At 23.8% G+C, this 22,405-nt stretch overlaps 2 protein-coding genes across 4 annotated transcripts; both read right to left on the bottom strand.

Annotated features, from left to right (window-relative positions):
• Positions 1–3,784: 3,784 nt before the first annotated feature.
• On the bottom strand, positions 3,785–7,788 carry LOC113555504. The gene is made up of 4 exons (XM_026959853.1): positions 7,579–7,788; positions 5,411–5,623; positions 4,274–4,415; positions 3,785–4,038 (listed from the first exon to the last, which is right to left on the bottom strand). Exons 1-4 carry the CDS (start codon positions 7,735–7,737, stop codon positions 3,785–3,787), a joined length of 768 nt encoding a protein of 255 aa, XP_026815654.1. The 5' UTR covers positions 7,738–7,788.
• Positions 7,789–10,367: 2,579 nt separating this feature from the next.
• LOC113555503 (hemoglobinase-like) lies at positions 10,368–20,702 on the bottom strand. 3 transcript variants are annotated; one of them, XM_026959852.2, is made up of 10 exons: positions 20,506–20,702; positions 16,432–16,529; positions 15,157–15,247; positions 14,867–14,952; positions 12,823–12,976; positions 12,661–12,733; positions 12,074–12,192; positions 11,706–11,990; positions 10,992–11,168; positions 10,369–10,910 (listed from the first exon to the last, which is right to left on the bottom strand). In XM_026959852.2, the coding sequence occupies exons 1-10, from the start codon at positions 20,653–20,655 to the stop codon at positions 10,794–10,796; spliced, it is 1,350 nt and encodes a 449-aa protein (XP_026815653.1). In that variant the 5' UTR covers positions 20,656–20,702; the 3' UTR covers positions 10,369–10,793. The 3 variants fall into 3 exon arrangements, with proteins under 3 accessions (XP_026815651.1, XP_026815653.1, XP_026815652.1); XM_026959850.2 differs by lacking the exons at positions 14,867–14,952; positions 15,157–15,247 and having other exon boundaries at positions 10,368–10,910; XM_026959851.2 differs by lacking the exons at positions 14,867–14,952; positions 15,157–15,247 and having other exon boundaries at positions 10,373–10,910; positions 11,001–11,168.
• Between the last annotated feature and the right edge of the window lie 1,703 nt (positions 20,703–22,405).

The raw sequence follows: 22,405 nt of genomic DNA, 5'->3' as shown, positions 1-22,405 counted from the left end.
TGTATAAATGAATCATTTGAATATTTATAAAATATGTAATATATTTAACTAGATGTTAAATAAAGAGTCCGTGTCGATGGAAATTATACATATTATATATAATTTGAAGCTTAATATTTTGAAATAATATATATTATATTATATATTTTCATAGTAACATTGAATATTAGACAAGTGAGATATAGGTACTTATTTAATGTATACATCTTTAGTCATTAAGAAGTCAATATAATACTTATTTTCCAGTTCTAACACAAAATTAATCTCAAACAAATTTATTTGAGTGTGAAATAAACATAATATTTTTAATTTAAAATTCGCGCTAATCTAAATTGAAGTCTATAAACATAAGATATAAACCGAATTAAGGATTTAAAAAATAATACATAATATTCTGACACATGTGATTTTCATTTCATGTATTTGTATTTGATGTCGTGATGATTAACAATTTAAAATGTATTTTAATTAAATATAATTTTTCATCTTTCCATTGTTACCTGCAGGATAGATGAGAATAATAATATATTCACAATAGACATTGTAATTTACCCATGTTACGTGATTATGGCAGCGTTTTGTAAATAGTCTTATGTACCTTTATATTTTAATGATATTCAAAAATATTATGAAGATAATAACTTATTTTTTACTGTAGAATATGTTTTGGTATAACTATTTTTATAAAGCAATTAAAATTTATTATTTAGTTATTTTTGACTGTATTTTTAATCTCTTAGGGTGATTTTACTAGTGCGATGAGTGATTACCTAAGTATTTAGTTGAATGTATGTAGTTTGAACTAAATTCTTAAATAAGTTTCTATAATATTTGATATTTAAGTTAATTATACAAAACCTTAATGAGATATATAAATGCCTATATACAGTATTTAATAAACTCAAATTTTTACTAGTAATTAACGAGATTTTCTTAGAAATAAACAATAGTAAACTTTTACAATTTCCTTTTTATGTTATTAGATATAATAGCATAATCTTTTATTTAATTTTCTAAAATATGTGAAATAAGTTCGTAGATACTCTGTAATAAGAAAACAAATAATTAATACTAGACAGATTTTTCAGAAAATTAAACAAACATCTTAAACTAGCATAAACATACTATTACATTTAGCTAATTCAAGTAAAACGCCATGTTTAATTCAAAAATACAATTTATTCTGCATTTTAATATGTAATTACTAATATTGATACATTATTGATAAATTATAGAAAACGCATGTAGTTTTTATAGGCGTAATCATAGTAATAATAATATATTATAAAAAAATAAATAAAATCCAATGTGCAGATCGATAAAAAATATATAAATATGATATGATATACATAGAGCAATTTTATTACAAACTATTTTGTAGTATAAGCTTTTAAGAATTATGTAATAAGATATAATACGTGTAGTAATAAAATAGAAAGTTTGTTTGTCGTTCTATAATATTACAATATTATAACAATAATTATACGACATTATGGGTAGGATTTTCCGATACACTTGTGTCGAGATTTTATTTTTCCATTATCTTATGATATTATAATCTTAAGGTTTCGTTAAAATAATACATGAATCTATAACACTATAATATAATAGTATAGATAAATTAATAAGTACAATCAAGGTAAAATAAATTATTATTGTATTAGCTTATTAATATTATTATTATAGTTTTTATATTCTATTGGATAATTATTATACTGAATCCTATTCACAATAATAAAAGTAATAAAAATCACCTATTTACAGAATGATAGAATGCAGTATACAAATAAAAATATTTGATATATAAAATAGTTTAAAGTAAATATTACATTTTGTATTGATCGGTAAGAAAATTGTTTTTATCAATTTGTTTAGACACTTTCTTGAAGACATTTTCATGAAAAATACTCTATCACCATAGACCGACAAACAACATGATTTAATTTCTTGGAACAATATTTTTAGTTTATTAAATTAGTTTTTTTTTCTTAGGAAGAAATATGTATACTTCTCATAGTAGTTTGCATTTTAATGTTATAAATCTTTTCCGGTTGCATTCACAGAAATAAAATGAATAGGTAATGTCATACAATATGTCATATAGTTTTACATTCGAAAAATTGTCTCAAATAATTCCGTACACTTTAGTATAATTGCAAAATTATTATAAGCTCCGAAAAGTGTATGTAAAATTTAAATGGAGTAAATGTACAAATCTACTTAAAACAAAAACATACAACTTATTGTTTTCAATTATTTAAATGATATTATATGGAAATACATATTATAGTTAGTGTAATTCCTAACAATAGATTTAATGGGTTTTTTGTTATACTTAGCTATAAAATATCAATAAAAATATGATTTAGTATAATATTATAATAATATATTGTAGTATTGTAGAAGTACAATATGATGATAATATAAAACAGTATACATTGTTTATAATGACATCTGTTGTATTGACGAGTATAATTTAAACATCTAAATTTGAAGACCTCGGAAATATTATATTTATGCTATGTTTTTATATAATTTTATGCAATTTCATTATTCTATTATACAATGACCGAAAAAGTATAATTACATTTTAATTTTTGTATGTATTAGAAAAATACATCTATAATTACTTTGTAAAATTTAGATCATAGAATATTCCAATAAATGGACTGATTTTTCGATTTATTTTTTTATACATTTTGGAAAAAGTTATTTTAGTTACTATTATTGATATATAAATACTACAGTATAACATGTTATTCTGCAATTTAAAATACATATTTTGTACAATGAATTTGTCGCGTCATATTTATGGTTTTTGAGGACGAGAGTGGTTTTGTGTGTTAGGCATTTATGCAATTTCCATGTATAGCTTTCTATACATTTTCCATATACCAAAAAAGAGCCTATTTGACAATGGCAGTATTACCCGACTTTTCCCGGGAAAGAATAAGCAAATATATAATACTATTCTCGATTTACTTCAGTTCCAGTGCACCTCAATTAGTACCAGTCCTCGAGTGTATATGGACAAGTGTGCTTAAGGATAAATGTAAATCCAATTATTATTGAGATGTGTAATAGTTCTCAATCGTATTAGTGACAGCGCTTTCAATGTACTTATTTCGGTTTATGTGCAATAAAAACTTCATGATGAGTCAAATTAGATATACTATTGCCCAGCAAAATGTACAACAAATGTAAGTAATAAATACAGTTTTTTAAAAGATCAAGTGAGTACAATTATGTAATTTTTTTTTAAAATCACTATTAAGATCTATATCTTGTATTCACATTTTATCGTATCAATCAATAGTAGTTGATTTTATTGAACTATAATGTATTAATATGTGGTATTAAATGTACTTTTTAATTTATACATTAAAAAAATCCACCCTACGATTGGATAATAGATTAATATTTTCTATATTAACTTTGACATCAACATTTTCTCAATCAAGGGGATGATTTTTCAAAATCTAACATATTAACAATTTTTTCTGACATTATAAGTTGTAACAATGCATGTTAGGTATTTTATAATCAGATTAACTAAAACCAAATATAATCATTATCTTCGGTGTATTCACACATCAGAATTCGTTAAATGTGTAAATTAAGACGAAGAAATCAAATCCATTTTAAACTATTTATTTATCTCTACTCACAATTAAATAAATTAAATTAAAGAAAATCAATTAAATAGGTACTTATTAAAATTAAAAACTACTTGTATCCAAATAAAAACGATTCTACTTCTACTATGACATAAATAGGTAGGTACTCATTTCTTGTTTATTTGACAAGCCATCACACTCACTGTCGCGTTTTCAGCTTTCATGTTTTCAGTCAAAACGACATTGTTTTGATTAGCCCAGTCAGTATAATTAACCTCGTACAGCGTCTTCAGTCCCAAAGAACTCGCTATTCCTTGACTCTTTTTGTCAGTAAATATTCCAGAAATTACGTCACAACCTAAATGCACCATCTCAGGTAACTGCTGATTGATTACACACTCCAATAATTTTTTACCCAGTCCTGTGTAAAACAAATATTAGTTGAATCGATTTAAACTAAGCACGCATAATTTGTAATAGGTACATGAATAAATGAAACGCTATCGTTTTACAGGAAGGTTTCTTCAAGTATACAAAGTATACAAATTCATATTTCGTTCAAGTGTTCGACCAATATATTATACTTACAAAGGATATGCCATTTACAAATGACCAATAAACACGGTCTACCTTTTATTGAAAAAAAACATACTTACCTTGACCCCTATATGGAGGAAGAATAAACCAAGCATAAACTCTGAAAAATGCTACACTTTTGTAATATTTGTAAATGTCAACTTTTTGGCTTAAGTAGTTTTTGAAATTCTGTATTATATTCCATTTTTCTCCTTCGTACAACTAAAACATTTTTTTATTTATATATATATATATATATATATATATATATATATGTATACATAATACATTCAAACAAAGATAAAGTAAAATGCTGGGAAATAGCTCCGTTGTACGAGTTGTATGTATAAAAGTGTACGTCGTCATCGAGTAGGTCACTGTATTGGATGTGTTAATTATAAACTCAATTATAAATCACTGAGAAAAAAATTCTGAGTAGTAACGGCGGTATGTGACAGCATTTGTTTCTAAGGATATTTTATAAATTATTTATATTTCAATTTACAATACCTAAATTATGTTTTCTATTAGTTGTATAATAGATTGAACTATTATTTTTTCTGAAAACATGGAATATATTATTATCAGTTTTTATTAAAATATAATATGTATTATTTACGACATAAATTATTATTATTAACTTATAAGTCAATATTACTGGCATATCTTGTACGTACGCACTAGAACGGTTTGAATAAATTATTAGTTTAAATGCATTAAAATTAGTTTAAATATGTGTTGAAAATTCTGTTATATACCTATGGAAAATAATAATAAACAAAATTATGAAAAGTTTAAAGTCATACGGTTATTATCTTTCAAATTACAACATAATAACTAAAATTGTTATTTTTCGTTTTAAATTTTGAGAACATTTTAACTTAAACAAATTGTTAATCACACTGCGCCCATCTTAATTTAAAATACTCGTAGCTAGCCATATTACAAAATTCGATGTTAATGTATTAAAATTCTCCAAAAAATATTCTTTTCTAAAAAATTAAATCAAAAATTCATTTTGTCACTCGTATAATTTTATTTTTAATGTTTATAAATAAGTTAAAATAATATTGAACACATTTTGAACAAATATTTCTGAACGTTGAAAATGTTGAAGAAAATAGACGCTTAATTTTGACATAATTACCTTATTATTAACTATAACATTGTATACTATTGGTTGGTGCCATAAAAGTAAAATTAATTTGTCTAATTACTCTTAATCTACTAAACTCCAACGAGTTATCTTCAATCGAACAAAATCTGCAGACAATTATTCCAATACATTTCCCGGAACTTTTTTCAATCACAATTGATGATAGAGTATCCGAGATCCAATGTTTAACCAAATATAAAAATTGATCAATTGAATCTTGATCTGAAGACAATGAGTTATAACTACATAATAATTCTTCGTAAATATAATTATTCTGAAATAAAAGGTGAATGATTATTCTTTTCTAATTTATTTAATTATGTTTTTATTATTATAATATACAACACATAAATAGATAAACTTATCATTCTGAAAATATTTATTTTTTATTTTTAATAATATCGATTAAATTTTAGTTGCCATAAAAATAATCTATTAATAATCTATCTTTATATGAATCTTCAAGTTTATTAACAGATATATTTGTATATAAATAAAATTAATAGCACTAATTTGGAATCTGTATAGTACCTATATTGTACATCCGATTAATTGATTCATTGTTTAGTCAATAATTTATTGTTGTTTGATCCTAAATCAATTAGTAAAAATTAGGGTAACCATGTAATGTTTAGACTAAAAATATAATTTTTATGGTGAATAGATTAACTTTAATATACCCATCTAAAACTTGTTTTATAGAAATGTCAAAGCTTCCCTCATTCCGTGTAATCCGGACTTTCAGCGATCCAGACGGGGCCTGATCTTATATCATGACTCGATTAGTGAAACTCAACTATACGCTGTACAGCTATATGTTGTTACATAATATATTTTTCAAGACAAATTTAATTTTTTATACTTAATGTAATATATATATATATAAATCAGTATGTTATAAACGAAATACAGTGAATACTAGTAAGACAAAAATAAAAAAACATTGCTTAGTCATAATAAAAACACGGTATTATTGAAAAGTTAACTGACAAAGTCTATAGTTATAGTAGACAAATAATTTGATAATCGCTATTTTACGTAAATAATTGTATTATAATCATCAAATATCTACGTTAAAATTTAGTATAAAATACATAGGTAGTAAATGAAAAACGTAAACTTTTTTAACAAAGTATTAAATAACTTTGGGCCAATGTAACATTTAGATGAATTTAAGATTATTTGATCAATGTCATTAATGTAAGTAAGATATATTACGGGCTTATCTCAACAATGGCTACATATTATTATCTATAACCGTGAAATTATCAATTTAGAAATTAATCAATAAAATGAATAAATGTAAGTAACCTATTAAAATTCTAACAGTATTACGATTGAATATTATTTTTAGGTTTTAATAATAAAACGTTAAGTTGTTTAATTATTAAAAAATTATTTATTTTATTTTTTAGTTTTTGGACAATGACAGATATTTATTATTCATCAAAGTCAATTTAAAAATCAAATTAATACATTTTCTGAATCCGCAAAATATAAATGCCTCATTATTAAAACCAGAATAGAAATCAAATTTTGTCATAAGAATTAATTTTCATACATATTTTTTAAACTAACCCATTTTAAAATTAAATTTCTTATCAAAGTTATATTTTGACATTGTCCTCCCTACACTAAACCATAAGCATATAATTAGAATATAAAAATATAGTAATATCAATATTATTATTTTAATATTTTAATATTAAAATGAAAAAATATGCGCTTAAAATAAATCAAAGTTCTTGAATATATCATAAAGAGGATGTATAATAAAGTTTAAAGACCAGACACAAAAACATTAGATCAACACCACTATAGAATACATTCCTATAATTAAAGCTTACCTAGCCAAAATTCGAAATTATGTACATAAATATGGTACTTCACTGTAAGTTTGTAAGACGGCAAGACAACACATACAGACGTAGCGCTCTCTTAACATTTTGTATTTTTACCGGCATAGTACAGAATATATTTTTGCTTGGCCTACTATAAATCGATTTCATATTATAAAAATATATTCAACTTCTACAATTACTTCTGAGCAATAGAATTATTATAAGAAAATAATTGAATCCGGATATGAACTTTAAAATTTTGATTTTAATGAAAATAATATTTTAATAGGTAAACTAAATTACGCCTTAAAAATTTTAAGGTTTGATAATAAAAATATAATTTTAATGCTCATCTTAAATATATATGATTAATATCATAATAAATTACTTTAAACATGTCTAATATTTCGTCGAATCGCTCGTCAATAAATACTTGAAAAATGAATTCCGATTTGAAGATTGTCCATATTCTAGGTTGAGTTATTCTTGTCATAAAGTCTTCATCTGTTTCTTCTTCTGATAGTAAATCTTGTTTCAGCTTAGACATTGTATTGTTAGACAATTCGTTTGCGTACAGTAAAAACTAATTTCCGTTCGTGAATTGTATACCTTATAATGTGTATAACTACCGACTATTTAGAAGCGATAACCGTAGTTTAACTCTATCGATCGTTATTAATGGTTACCAAGGTTACGATTTAAAATTATCTATCATTCAAACTTTAATATTAAATATAATATTATGTACATAATACATAATATTATTATCGTACAGAGCATACATATTTTTAAGCATATTATGTTCTCGGATTTTTACTTTGTTTTTGTTGATGTCAGTGCTACAAAACAATATCCAATAATAAATATTTACCGATCAAACATGCGCGCCCCCGTGAATTGAGGGTCGATACAAACGAGAGAAATAGAAATTTTCCACTTGCTGAGATATACTCGTATGTATACATAAACTACTCAGTACTCACCGAACAATATTTACAATAGTATCTACCTATTCATAGATAAAGTCAACAAAACATCCATACTATACAGCTATATAATAATATAATATTGTATAATCATATATTAATATTTTGAAATATTTCTTCTGAACGATTTTTGTTCTTATTGAAAGATACTCACAATAATGTAAAATGGTTTAGAATGAAAAATTGAACGAATCGTGGACAAAGAATGCAATGAGTGGATACTATTACAATTGCCTCGCTTAGATTACTTCGCAACACGAGCAGTTGCTAAACAAGTATTATACATTTGAAAGCAATCGACAAAAACGTTGTATTAAAAAAAAAAGAATTCAAGACGAGTTGAGTTGATGAATGAAATAAATTTATTTCATATTTTAAGAAAGGAATACGAAAATTACTTTTTTAATTCATACACAAACTTAATGAGATATTTATTATTTTTAGAAATTATTTTGAATTTGTTTCATAAAACATTTTGAACACCCCTAATTTATTTAAAAAATTGATAAAAACAAAAAACATACAATTTTAAAACCAATACATCAATACATTGTCTATTCGTAAAGTTGATACATTTCATAATCATCAAATTTTAAAATATTTTTTTAATGGTCAATAATTCATTTACAATATTAATATACTATAATTGGACAATTGTTGGTACACCAATCGATTTGTTCAATCACCTACTCGGCTACTCTAATAAACAATCATAATATTTCAACACTCATAATTGTATGCAAAATTCAAATTATCATACACGTTGTTTTGCCATACTAAAATATTCATTTTTATTTTTGTGAACTTGTACTATAAAATATGTATAAGTTTATCAAGGAAATAAAATTTAATTCATATTTTCGTTATTTTATATATAATATACTTAATTATTTCATGCGGTAACAAATTGTCAGCATCAAATTATGATGCTGATGGGTTTTTTATAAAAATCAATTTTTTTAGATGTATGGTTTTGTTAGTAAATGATCTATAATTAAAGATACAAAAAAAACTACCTTGGAGAATTAGTTAGATTAATGGAAAAATGAGAGGTTCTAAATCAACACAATTTTTATATTTGTTATTTAATAGTTATTTAAATAGAACTTTCCATTCTTAACAACAAAGGTCGTGTTAAAACCTATCCATAAAATAAAAGAATCAAAAATTTTTATCTCATATTAATTTATTATACTTATCCATAGTAAAAATATTGAAATATACAATAACTATATTGTCGGGATAGTACGATATTTATTAACAAAATACAAATTATATAATTGACAATATAATATTGTTTTACTTTTTATCCACCTTTTTTCAATCACATTTTGTTTCACTATAAGTATATATTGAATTCAGGACAAAAAAGTTTTGACTGAGTAAAAAAAAAAATACTCGTACGTTAACACCCAAAGGTTACAGCTGTAGAACTTTTTTCTCTTTATGATCTTAACTTACATTTTTTATACTATCATTTGTTTATATTAAATTTAGCTTAGAACAATCTTAAAGCGTAAACACGATATAAATTTGTCAATTTTTGAATTTTACAATCATTAAAATCATTCATTATAATTTATAGTCATTACGAATATAGATAGATAATATAACAGCTCAAAATACCCGAGAGAAATTTGAAACTTTGAAATAGCCCATTTTGATTCTAATCCCACGGTGTACCTACTACTCATGATGTTTACAACCATAATAATATAATAACTGATTATAGCATAAGGAAATATAAAAGTAGCTACAATTTGAGAGTAAGTTGTAATACTAGGCTGTTATAAAGGTCTACTTTAGTTTGATTTATATTTTAACATGAATTGAGCAATTCTAATAAAACTTAACTCTTATAGTTTAAAAGTTATAGTACGTAATTTAATAATTAAAATTACTTAAAAAATATTATTCTACAAAATACAAAATTAATTTAAGTAAATTATTTTATCTAATACTAATCTTTTAATATGTGCTATTTTATTGTACGTCATATTAACAAATGTAACAATTTACATTGTAAACTATAATCAAAACATTCAAAACATATTATAAGTTGTTTATTAGTCGTACAACTCGTACAATCAATCCATAGTAAAATTATTGTACAATAAATACACCATATTGGTCGTTGATATCATAATATTATAAATCTATTTAATTAGACGATTAAAAATATTAATAATTTACAACAATTATTCTTTCTGTATAATAATTATAATAATAATAATAGCTAGTAGCTACACGTTTGAAGTATCCATTTTAGCTAAATAATATAACTGCATCGCTCAATAACAACGATAAACACATTTTCATTAATATAATAAAGTATATAATTTTATTTTTAATACACAGAAACGCAATAATAAAAGGTGAAACATAATAACAATAATTTTAGTTGAAACTATTAGAACGATGAGCACAGTAAATTACATCGAATAATATAAAAAGCTACTATTCGCACGTTTTATCATTGATGCATTTAAAACAATATGATGGCCGTCAATTTACCGCTTTAAAATTTAACCTTATTGCGTCACTACTAAAGTAAACATTTGTAATAATCAAATTAAGTGAAATAATGTTTATTATTATGAGAAATAATAAAACCTAATCAAGTGCATATTTTTTCTATGGCTTCGGCAGCCGTCATCTGTTGAATACTCATAACATCGACATCACATAACTTTGCTAACATGTTAAATTTCTCTTGACGATTTTTCACATTGTCCTAAACAAAAAAAAAACAGCAATTAATTTGACTCATATTCTAACATCTGCTAATAAATAACGGATAATTAAAAAAACGTACTATACTTACATCCTTCTGCGAATCAGTACATTTGGCATCAAACAATGATAACAAGTCATCGAAACATTGATTTTGGTGCATGTCAATTGGCTCTCGTTTCAAAATCGTGTTCCTAATATGTTCGTTTGGAATGACTAACTCGACAATATTATTTAATATTGCTTGCATGATATTTTTCTGTAACGAAACAGTATTCTAATTTTACAATTTATCATACATGTTAAAGATGTTAGACGAGAAATAAATATTATTATGTTATCATTACAAATTAACCCAATTGCCAAGAGTACTTTGTATAACTATAAGGTGTATTAATAATTGATTGGGAAAAAATAATCTATATTTTGATATCGCACTCCAACAATTAAATATAATATTATAGAATTATATAATATAATATAATAATTGTAAATATTATAGTTTGTTTTAGTTTGCTACATTTTATATTTTTATAACTTTAAGAGTGACGATATTATAAAAGGCATATTACGCTAATCATATTTCGTTGATTAAAATAATGTTTGCTCTTCGGAAACTAATAGGTCAACTCGAAACTTAGATATTATATGCCTAAATTATTAATAAATAATAGAAGATACTTTTGACAACCGGATTTTAATCATGATGAACCGCTGACGAACTATTCTGGCAAATTGGTTCCTCACGGACCACTTGAATTACATAAAACTATTACGTCTAACGCTAATAATTTACCTTTTGCTCAATAGGGACATGTTCATCTGCCACAGTCGCATCGCCTTTAATTATCATATCTTTGTCGAACGTATAGTGCTTGGAAACGCCACTGATGGGTTTTATTTCCGTTTCTGAACTCGACGAATTGCGATTCTTGTAACCGATGAATTGACTAATCGGTAACTTTCCGATATTCCAATCACCGTAGAGTTGAGGGTGTTCTTTACCCGTGTGTGCTACAATATCTCGGACATTGTCGAAATGATCGAACACGCTTTGACTTTTCCTTAATCCATCAGGATTCTATGCAAATTCAAAATAAAAAAATAAAACAAAAAATTATCAATTTATTTGAATACCGCGAATGAATATATTATTGATATTACGTTTTCGGCATAATTCATCCAAGCATATGAGAACAAACCGGCGAGACATGGTTTTATGTTTGTTTCGCACCATGTGCCCCATGTATCTTCGTCTGGTCCACCAGCGCTAATCGCCAAAACTGTTATCAAAATAGATATCAATAATGGTAGTTATATTTATAGAATAATAATAAAATTAACTTCTTAACGCTGTCTTATAGTACTTTCTCAATCTCAAAAGTATATAGCCTATAAAAATTAAAATTAGGTAAACTTATTTAAATTCAATTATTTATTTAAAATTTGTATACAGAATAACAATATTAACTATAAGTAAAAACTATTGTGAACAAAACATTAATATTCTTATAAAATCAACTCATCTAACATCTTGACATTCTTAAACTAAGAAAAAACAGCACATTACCTATTGATTATGGTTATTGATTTGAATATTGCCAGAACCAATACTGTTTGTAAATTAAATACTAGTAGACCCTTAACGATAAAATATAGATTTTTATTTATTATATCTATAAATACTATTCTTATTAAAATATTATTTCATTAAAAAGTTATCCTACCAGAAGAAATGTTAATAAACATACCGTTTATATTATGAGGAAGTGTATGGTTATCAAACATAGCAGCAGAATGACTCGATTCTAAGTACATCAATATCTATATTAAAACAGGAAATATAATTAAAACCTTTACATTTTAATATTAAAATTAACTTAAAAAAATTTATTTATTTATAATATTATTACATTTTTATATTTATTACGGTTGTGTAATTTTTTAAAAGTTGATACAAGTTCTTGTGCGTGTAAATCGGTGTCTTCGCCAGAATCCGGGAATTCAACATATCCATCATGGCCACCAAGACCAGTATGGAAAATGAAAATATTGTCTTTATTCGTACTAAAAATATAATTTATTTCAATAAACTATTATACTATTAAATATAACTACTTAATTTTTAAGTTTTTAGTTGTATAAAATATGTATAATTATCTTATGTGTATTAAACAATATAATATAATTTAATAACCTAACTTTGATTCTTACATTTTTTATGATTAAGTATTCTTGTAATCTTTTGAATAATAAAAATGAAAAAAATACAATATATCTTTTAAAAATACAAGTAGGTATAACACTTTTAATTATTTACTAAAAAATTATTTAGAAAATTATTTATAAATATAAATTATAATTTAACTATTAGTGAAATATTTTAAATTTCTTTGATTCGGTAATATATTTTTAATTACAAAAAAAAACTAAAATCGTTATTTTTCTTACAAATATCCAATAACATAAAACATTTGATTTTCATATGCGCATTAAAAGTTAATATGACTTTATACTAAACTTTTATTTTTACTCCATTAAAGACAAATTAATAGTTTTATAAACCTTATAAGTATATTAAAATTTCTAAACTTAATAAAAAAAATTAAATTATATGAATTTTAACTACAAAATAATTTTCATATATTTGTGATTTTAGTGAATTTTGTCAAACTTTGAATGCATTGTAAACGTATTAAACGCTTTAAAAAAAATTGTATTTGAATTTTTTTTACTAGGTACTGTAATAAATTTTAATGGTGAATTGTCTATTGAAACACAAGATATTTGGTCTAAAAAGAATAATTTTATCAAAATAAATTGAAAAAAACTTAAAATGTAAAATGTCTATAAATTTTTCAAAAATATTCAAAAATTAAATCAGTAAATTAAGTGTAAAAAATACTGTTAATAAGTATTTAGCAAACATTTCAAATTTTCACAATTATTTATTTTTAAATTATAACAAAAAAAAAAAATCTATTTTGTGAAACTAATGTGTAGTGTGTGATCATTTTTCTGTGTGTTCGTAATATTTCATTCGTTTATCCCGGTTATGTTTTAAGGCAATCAACATTTTTTGCTTTTTACGAAGCACCAATTAAATCTAATTTTCTACAAAAATCTATCCTTAAAATTGATCAAAGAGTTTCCATACCTCTAAAATGCGATCAACTGACAAAAAAATTAAATATACATTGTACCAAGAGTAAACCAATACATTTATTGCTCAGCTTAGAACCTAAAATATGGCCAGTGAATCTTTAAGAGATTAAACGAAAATTTATTGATTCCTAACAGAATTATTTTTAAATTTGTATACGCGTCATAAAATATTTCGATAAAACAATTATTGTAAGTTTATACCAGACAATAATAATAATAATTATTATTATTATTTCATCACTAGTTACTTATATCTTGTACTATCTGTATTATCTACATTCAATCTATATAAACTATAAATTCGGTACACATTAAACTTTTTGACCTTTAAAATTCCTAAATAAACCTAGAAAAAAGACACATGACACACAATCGTTGTACAGTGAATATACCCCATAGCTCCACTCGGAACCCTAAATTGAATTTTCTTCTCGCGAATTTATAATGGTTTTCGGGCGGAAGGTCAACTATTATAAAATACGTTCAAGAGTTTTATAATTATTTATCGTGTTCAATTTGAATTTTTAATGAAATTCGAGTTAATAATACACAAACGTTAATTTAACAACTTATATCACACACCTTGTAAACGTTTGTAAATAGATTCATCTTTTTTATTATCTAAACGCAATACATTAATTAAATAGGCAACTTTATGGGGAGGAATAAAGAGTTCTAAATGTGTGAAACTCCTATAGGTATTGATGGCTTATTTTTTTTTTCAAATAAGAGATTAGTTACAATGTCATATAAAGTATACATATTATATTTCTAATATAATACCAAACTTACCTCAATACCACTCGTTTACTTCCAATGTATTTTACATTATCCGCGTGTCCTTGAATTACATCTAAGAATACATCTTTTCTAACATCCTATAGATTAAAATCATTACTTATTACTTTTTTACTTGTAAAAATACATACTAAATCAATATAATAAAAAATAATATTTTACTCAAATAAAATTAGTTCTGTCAATTAATATATAACTATAAAATATAATTAATTTTAATACAACTTATAATATTGTATTTAAATAACTTATATTATTTATGAATCAACGAGCAATTGCAAAACTGTACTTATTTCACCAGTGTAATCAATTGGTACACCTTCATAAACATTTGTACCATTTGGTTCGTTTCTAATCACACCGGGTTCGGGATTTCTAAAAAAAAAAAAAGTTCGGTATTTCAAAAATAATTGGATGTTTGAAAATCAATCATTCATCTTGAGATAAGTTAGATGCCTGAATTGAATGATTTAAAATAAATGTTTATAATAGTAACACGATTTTAAGAATATAACTTGACAAGTTTTGATTAGTATTTTTATTATATAGATTTACGCATTCAATGATTACGATTTTCCAGTGAAATAACTTCAAATTAATTGTTTTAAACAAATATAGTATATGAATACAATATCTTATAATTAAAAACATTTGTATAATTTTTTCAATTCAAAAACTGAAAGTAAAAAGTACTTAGTAAGATCAAGTAACGCCCAGTAAAATAAACTGAGTACCGAAAACTTTACGGCTTCTAACATTACAAATTAAAAATGTATCTTCTTTTTGTTCTGTTTTTTCATTAAAGTAATAATAAAGTTGTAAAAAGCGAATCAAACAACATTAAAAACAATTTATTTTGTATTTAAAAAAAAAATTGTAATACAACAATCTTTATTACCCTGTTAGAAAAACATGTTTATAATAATCAAAATGTTGGGCCTATATTGTTTTACTAATAATTTATTTTAATCAATTGTTATTTTAGAGTTGTATTAGGTAATATTAAAAACAATACAATTATAAGATACGTATTATACAATACTGTAAATACACATTAATTGGTGTTAATCATTATATTTGTTCGTGTCGAGTAAAAATAAAGTATTATTATGTTATTGTCATGTTTTATTTTTTTTTTCGGAACAATAAATGCTAATGAAATGGAAAGATATAGTTACAGATAATAATAATAGTTTTTTTAATTTATATGTAATTTATTAAAGTTTTATGGTATCTTTTTTAATACATTTTATTTTATTTGAAAACATTAGTAGGTAAGTACTTAAATATTATTATTCTTTATTTTGTACTCAAAAATTACTCATAGGTATTATAGAATAGAGAAACGTCTTTGTCGAAGTGCAAAAACACATAGAACAAAAATCATAGACAATACACTTTTAAATATATATATACATCAACCATGTTAAAAACTCAAATCTATTTATTTTGTTTTTGGATATTATTTTGGCTATTTATAATTTGTATTCCTACAGTTCTTTAAATATCTCACTTTATTACTATTACTATATTAGATTTTTAGTAAAATAATAACTTACTCTGAATTGTATGCAATATCATCGTACATAAATGTAATAATACGGTGCTTTGGAATGCCATTTGCTCTTAGTATTTTGTAAGCATGACATACGTTGGACTGAAAAATATGTTATTAAATGCAATCATATTATGTTATAATATATAAAATTCTGAACTAGTTATCTTGACATATCAAATTCAATTTTTAACGAAGTCAATAATTATTAAATTTTTTAGCAAAACTAAGTATTCATAAACTTAAATGGTGTTTATACACCATTTCAAGCGTATATTAGTTGTTGGTCAGTGGTTAGTGATTCTTTATGTATAGTCATCAATAAATTAGATAAGTAGACTAGACAGGAATACTGTTGTCATTAATAGGTAAAATTAATGATAAAAACAGTGTTAATCAAATATACAAGTAGATTACAGTTATAGATCATATTAATAATTACAAGGGCTAGAGTCCTAGAAAACCAAAGTTAAAAATAATTTGAAGGCTAATTGAGGCTAAAAATTAAAACCTTATAGGAGGACTAAATAAAAATACAGTTCCCTAGACCCCCTCTAGTTATACCGATGCCTAACGGTTTAAGAGCTATTGACGAAATAATTCATAAACCATAATTGTTATAGAATGGTAAATTTAAAACTTTCAACGGCTGTTGTATTATGTAACTATATGTTATATTACACATTTTATGTAAATTTCAATTTTCAACTAAATATTTTTTTACTACGTAATTTCATTTTCATTTTTTAGTTTGACATAAAAATTCTACTAAAAGCACTTTATTGATAGCGAATTAAATGAAACAGGCCTATTAAATTTAATATAGGTATACCTAAACGTGGCTTATTTTTGGTTATTTTTTTAAAAATATCGCTTAATGACCCGATGAAATTTGAATAATTTTTGAATATTCCAGATAAACTGTAAACCTGACTTAAAAATTCCACTTTTGCAGTTTGAATATAAATGTTTTAATAGACACGAGTAAAATACTAATACATCAGGATATTTTTTTTTCTGGGAGGGGGTCGAAATTTGAATACACTCCCTCAATATCAAAATACGACACTGTTCCTATAGGCTGCAACGCATGCAAGAATAATACCTAAGAATTAATAAGAATAAATTTCCTCGATATTGATAACTAGCTCTTCGTTTATATTTTTAAATGAGTACGGCATACCAAGTATAGTGTTTAGGACATTTATACTAAGGATTATATTAACTTTATAAACATTTACGCTTTAAGAGGATGTTATTGCACTATTCATATCCTTTCTCAGACCCAAGGAAAACATGGGAAATTGTCATTAATCAGAATCAACCTTATGTTTTTAGCTTTAGTATTAGAGTGAATTGATATATTAAAATAAACATTAAGTTAAGAACATTATCATTATGTCTTTTTGTACAATGATTTTATGGCAATATTGTAATTATAAGCAAGATATTATAGCACGTACATACTTTCAGTATTTTCGAGTCACAGATTTGAAATGATTGAATATAGTTTGTTTATTTAATTAACACAAGTTAGTTTTATTAAGTGTAGATAAGTGTGAGACTGGGGCATGAAGGTGTCTTGAATTCAACGAGGACTCTGAAACATCTGAATATGCTGTACTAAGTGCTTATACTTTATATTATAATATATATCTAAAAAGTTCCGAGAATTTCGAACTCGTTACAATATGAATTTTTTTAATATGTAAATAATATGTTTAATATTAAATTCAAAATTGTAATATATTGCATAAAAATTGAAATTACGTAAAAAAAATCCAATGTACAAAGACAGATAACGTGCTTAACTTCAAGTTTGAAAATAGGTTAATTCACTTTCATACTAAATCTAATAGCACAAGTTTGGTTACATTAAACGTACATTTTGTATGTTGCACGCAAGTCAGTGAGGGAAAAAAGTAGTGAAGTATTGCGCTGTCGACTGTCGTCCTCTTAAAATATTATGGTAACGCGAAAATTATGTCCTATCCATATTTCTGCTAAACAATAACTAATTTAAAAGTATATTAGCAGAAACGTAATTAAGTCAACAAATATTTTAACTGACAGTATTTTAGGTTCCATTATATGTACTAGTAAATATTTCAGCATCAGTATTCTAGCCGACAAATATTTCTACCGAAAGTATTTTAGTCAATATATTACTTCTGCTAATAGAATTTTAGCAGACAAATATTTCAGCTGACACTATTATTTTTAGCCGTAAATTATTTGTTTCTTAATATATTTTTCTTTCCCAGCCGCTTACTATAAATCATATTTAATAAATTGTATATTTAAATATTAAATTAATCAAAATAGGAATATGTTCCCTCTTTTTAAATGGAGCTAATATTTATGTGTCATCTCATACATAATATGATACCTAATAATAGAAAAATGTCGTTGAATAAAAACGACCAATTGTGTTTATACCAAAAAATATATAATAATCATAACACATTTACATAGTTACTTAATGTATTCGTCTGTTGTTCAAAATTAGCATTTTTTTATAGTACATATCAAAAAGCATATACTACACATTACGTGTCACAGACTTAAAAATTATCTCAATAAATGAAATACGGCACGAAATTGTTAAATGTTAACAAATATTTTCAAATGTATTTAGCTAATATAAACACGCCAAGTACATAAAAGATGAATTTTTATTTTGTAAACACAGTTAAGATTAAGATTAAATAATTTTTAATTAAAAATATTATGTATTAACTATGTATAATTTGTATCCATCATCACTACACGCATACAATAATAAGTCTACATTTAATAAGTAATACTTAAAGGCATAAATGCAAAATTCGTTTAAATGGAAACTCAAATGGACAACTTTATATTAGTAAACAAAAATAGCTATTAATTATTTTATTTTTGAATAACATTTATTATTTAAATTAATAGGTACATAAAAATAATCCAAACATGGTATATCGAATGCATCGGTAGCATAGTTAAAATACAATAATTACATTTTATTTTTTCTATTATTCAAAAGAACGACTTAAAATATTTAAATATTATTGCTTAAATAATTTTCCTCTCATACCTTTTAAAGCAAAAATGTTTTATTCAATTTCTGTTACTATTATGTAATAGTTTTAATAGGAAGTACTAAGTACCTAAGTCGTACTAAGTTATATAATTAAGCTTACCATACTGGTACTATATATAGTGTACAATATATACAATATAATAAATATAACATGTATAATAGTTACATCGTACTGACTACTGAAATAATGAAAAATTTGATTAATAAAAATGCCGCTTATAAATTTAAATATGTTATAAAAATTATTTTTAGACTCTAATTATACTAATCTTGTCTCGGTGGAAAATAATATATAGTTACATTTAATGTTTAAAAAATTCACTATTACAACAGAAAAATAATGTTATCCAAGAATAACGTATTTTGAATTAACAATTAAAATAACTATTTTTAATTATTTTTTTTTTTTAATAGAAGCATTTAAATATAACTTAATTAATATACCTAATACCTAATTTATTTTAATTCAAAATTAATGGGATACACATACACATTTAATTCAAGACATAATCATTCTAAATATACAATTTAATTTTGCATATTTTTGACATCTGTGCTTATAAGTTCATAGCTATGACTAAGTAATTACTTTTCATATGATTTTGCAGTATAATATTATTTATAGGTGGTCTCTCAAATTATTATTAAAATAATATATTAGTGCGAGTATACCACGTATTAAATTGACGTAAACTCGTTAATACTTGAAACTAAATCGGTAAAGTTAAATTATACAAATGTATTATTAATTGAAAATATAATATTACGTGAAGACCGTGACAAAATTGTAAAAATAAATTATATAATAGTTAGGTACTAAAATATGTAGATAAGTACAAACGTTTTTATTTTTTCATTAGATCGCGTAGCCCAATAAATAATTTCCTGTTGGAAAGGTGTTAAAGCTAATAAACTATAAATATTTATTTTTATATTTTTTTAGTGATTCCACTAATAAATAATCGGATCACTGGAACAATAATAATATTATTATATTACCTGATGTCGATACCGCATCCACCTGTGAGAGCCAGCAACGAGAACAGCCCATATATTTTTAGACGAGTTATTCGGGTCGTTTTCATTAATATGCGCACTGAATACTATTGCAATGCAAAATGCAGATAAAATCCATGAAATTAAAAACATGATTTAGTCGAAAAACTTATAATATATTTTGTAAGTAGATCGATGTAATGATATTTTATTACCTATTGAATAGTTGAATATCGAAAATCTCGTTATATATACAATTTTATTCAAGAGGTTTATTTTTTTTTTTGTCAATGATTATTTTATCTAATTATACCTTGATATTTCAAGTGATATACGTATAAGTTAAAATATTATAATATATTGTGTTTATATATATATATATATATGTATGTATGTATGTATTAATACATTTTATTCTAATTATTATCAAATTATTATAATAATCATTCCACTACAGTTTTTGCCATATGGACAAACGAATACAAGTATGCCTACTTAAATATATTATTAAAACTGAAATGTAAACTTATCCTTATAGCAGATATAGAAAAAAAAAGTTTTTGTTATTTTATAATAATATTATCATGAAAACTGTCAAAAATCACATAACCCCGATGGCGATTGTCGAGTATAATTAATTTAAATAAAAAATAATCTCCATCAATAACTATAACTGTCGAATTTGTGTCTTAAATCTCTATGGCAGATCTCTGGATTAAAGTTTTGACGGTAAAATAATAAATTAATAATGAAATATATTTGGATGTATTTTTATTGATTATATCCCAATTAGAAAATACTATTTTAAGTTTGATGATTTGTGTATGGTTATTGATCGTATTAAACTCTATACATTTTTACGTTATTCGTTTTCATCGATGGTAAAATAGTTATAAGTAATATAACATTCATAATCTCATAAGACCATCAACTCAATATTAAGGGAAAATTAAAATTGTATATTTAATGTGAGCAATAAACACAGTCAACATGATTAAGTTTATAAATAATATCAAGTTTTTATATTTTGATTTTTAATAATAACTTTGTGTACTCGAAAATATTATCTCTCGAGTAGCTGCATATGGATATAAAATTATTTTTGAGATATATAACGATTTTTAAACAACACTTATTTATATGCATTATTATTTACAATGCACTTACATTACCCAAACAATTTATAATCTATCGAGTAAATATAATTTTTTTTTAAGTACATTTTTAAAATAAACCATCAGTTTGAATAGAAAAACTTCTCACAATCGTAAAATTAGTGACCTTAGTCTACAATTTTTAATATTTTATTTTTGGTTTTTATTTAAAAATCGATATATTTGTAGGTGTACTATTATTATATTTATTAAAATATAAATTCACTGAATTATGTGAGCATATGATCGTTCAAAAAATATACCATCAATTAAAGATTAATAACTATAAAAAGAATGCAAGTAATAAAAACAATAATAATAGCGATTTAAAAACATACATTTTTTTTATTTTTAAATAAAATATAATTATTTCCGTCTGTATAAAATACTATTGTTGTTTAATTTGTAGAGAACATTTGTTCACTTGAAATATGAAATAAAAGGAGCCACACTACAATATTATTTTTTTCATTTTATATATTTGCTTAATGATAAGTATCCTGTTATAGTTGTTATATTGTCGGTAATATAAGTTAGGTATCACTAATATAAGAGCATATCCATATCAATTATAGCATACTGCACTGTCTGCACTACTTAAACAATATGATTGACAGTATTTAGTGTAAGTACGCGTTTTTATATTATGTATTTATGTACATATTAGAATTCAGAATATTCTATTTAATTTCTATCTATTGTATAGATACACATTTTATATTATAAAAAATAAATTATAATCTTATGCA

The sequence above is a fragment of the Rhopalosiphum maidis genome, chromosome 3 (assembly GCF_003676215.2).
Source record: "Rhopalosiphum maidis isolate BTI-1 chromosome 3, ASM367621v3, whole genome shotgun sequence".
NCBI classification, from domain to species: domain Eukaryota; kingdom Metazoa; phylum Arthropoda; class Insecta; order Hemiptera; family Aphididae; genus Rhopalosiphum; species Rhopalosiphum maidis.
This window is presented reverse-complemented; position numbering and strand designations above follow the sequence as displayed.